This window comes from Galeopterus variegatus, unplaced genomic scaffold (assembly GCF_000696425.1).
Source record: "Galeopterus variegatus unplaced genomic scaffold, G_variegatus-3.0.2 Scaffold2073, whole genome shotgun sequence".
Lineage (NCBI taxonomy): Eukaryota > Metazoa > Chordata > Mammalia > Dermoptera > Cynocephalidae > Galeopterus > Galeopterus variegatus.
Genome location: NW_007728184.1, coordinates 91266 through 93276, shown reverse-complemented (window position 1 = coordinate 93276; position 2011 = coordinate 91266). Strand labels below are relative to the sequence as shown.

Below are 2011 nucleotides of genomic sequence, written 5' to 3'. Positions count from 1 at the left end.
ACGCAGAGCCGCGCCCGGCGGGACCCAGGCAGAGCTGGCAGCGGCTGTGCTTTGGGCATTTTGTGGCTGAGCAGGGAGGAGAAAACGTGCGGGTAAGGAGGCGTACGATCTGCACATCCGTTGCCCAGCCCCCCGGCATCAGTCCTGGCTCCGTACCCCACCAGCGTCTGCTGCTTAACCTCTCTAGGACTCAGTCACCCCTATCTCTAAAATGGACTCTTTAGTACTGGCCTCAGGCTTACTTCGAGGGCTAATCAAGTTAAAGTAAATTAAATGGTTGGGGCAGCTCCTGGGACACTGTGAGCCCTGGATAAAGGTGACCTATCCGTATTCCAGAAACACTCCCTAGTTGGCCTGCCTTTCTTCCTCACTGCAAGAGCATTATCCTACCACATTCCCCTACTCTAAAGCCTTCGAGGGCTTCCTACTGCCTGGTGTCAGAGATTCACATCTGGATCTAACATCGCTGGGGGCGGGGCACGGTTTTAGGGGTGTCCTGACCCCTGGGATCATCCTGTGGGGGCTGCTGGTGCCTTTTGGCTGGGCAAGGGAGCAACACCCCTTAGAGAACGTGACCTACTGCACTACTTATGTTGGGATCAGCTAGAAACCTCTGATACCCAAGCACTAGGGGCCAGCAAAAACCTTGGCATAAGGGAGGTTTGGGGGACAATCAGAAAGAGGTGAATATAGACTAGGTTTTTCATGATATCAGGGAGTTATTGCTCATTTTGTTAGGTGTGAGCAAATCATGGTAGTTTTTTCTTTTTTAAGTTCCAGTCTATTAGAGAAAATCATGCTGAAGTATTACAGGTTTCCACGATGCCTGGGATTTGCTTTACATAAAGCAAATAAATGAGGTGAGGGGTGGGGATGGACGCACGGCTGGCCACAACTCGGTCACTGTTGAAGCTGCCCTGTGGGCATTCATTATATTATTCCCTCCACTTTTTTTTATGTTGAACATTTCTATAATAGTTAACAGTAAATAAGAAAGAAAGAATTGAAGGATATGGCTGAAATAAAACTTCTTCCATCCCTGGTGAAAGTCTTGGGTTCAAGTCTCAATTCTGTCCTTTATTAGCTGTGGACAAGTGGCTTTACCTCTGTGAGCCTCAGTTTTTCCAACTATAAAATGGGGATAATAGCACTTACAGTCTTCTCACTTGCAGGGTGTTTCTGAGAAGGTGACAGCAATAAGCACATAGAACCCTCTGCCCTGTGCCTGGGACAGTGTAGATGTTTAATAAGTAAGAGCGGTTGTTGGGATTATTATTTTGGTATCCTTAGGAATCAGAAAAATGGACCTCTCAGGTTAGGCTTTCTGAGGGTGGAAAAGGGAATCCAGTCACCTGGACAAGGAGACAGGGAACAAGGACAAGAAGTCATTGAATCAGCCCGGGGTGGTTTTCAAAAATATAGTAATCAGGGCCGGCCCTGTGGCTCACTTGGGAGAGTTCGGCGCTGGTAGCACCGAGGCCGCGGGTTCGGATCCTATATAGGGATGGCCGAGTGTGGTGCAGACGACACCGAGCCGAGGGTTGCGATCCCCTTACCGGTCAGGAAAAAAAAAAAAAAAATAGTAATCAGTAGAATGCAGGCTCCACACCAATCAGCGTGCATCTGCTGGAGCTTGGGGAGAAGTCTGGAAGTCCCTGCCATGCCAGGCTTTGGAATGTGGGAAGCGGATGGGGGCACTCAGGCAGCTCAGGAGTACAGAGGTATTTCAGTCTGTGAATAACTGGTGTGGCCGTACAGAGTATGTGGGTAGATTCCCACCCTGCTCAACCATGACTCACCACAGAAGGAAGAATTCCTCCAGTGCCAGTGGTGATGTTTGCACCCTGGCAGACTGTGGCGCACACCTGCAAGGCCACGCACAGGATGCGGTCACTGCCCCCAGCAAGACACAGATCAAGGGCACAGCTGGATACATATGGATCTGGGTCGATCTCACTGTGGAAGGGGCCAAAGGGCCCCTGGGGTTCCTGCAGGAGCCAACACTGCATCC

At 50.3% G+C, this 2011-nt stretch overlaps 1 protein-coding gene across 1 annotated transcript in view; it reads right to left on the bottom strand.

The window, feature by feature from the left end:
* LOC103596693 (IgGFc-binding protein-like) overlaps positions 1-2011 on the bottom strand; it is a 19358-nt gene that overhangs the window by 6344 nt on the left and 11003 nt on the right. The window contains exon 9 of the mRNA XM_008580389.1: positions 1800-1956. Coding sequence (XP_008578611.1) covers positions 1800-1956 — 157 coding nt within the window. The remainder of the gene's footprint in view (positions 1-1799; positions 1957-2011) is intronic.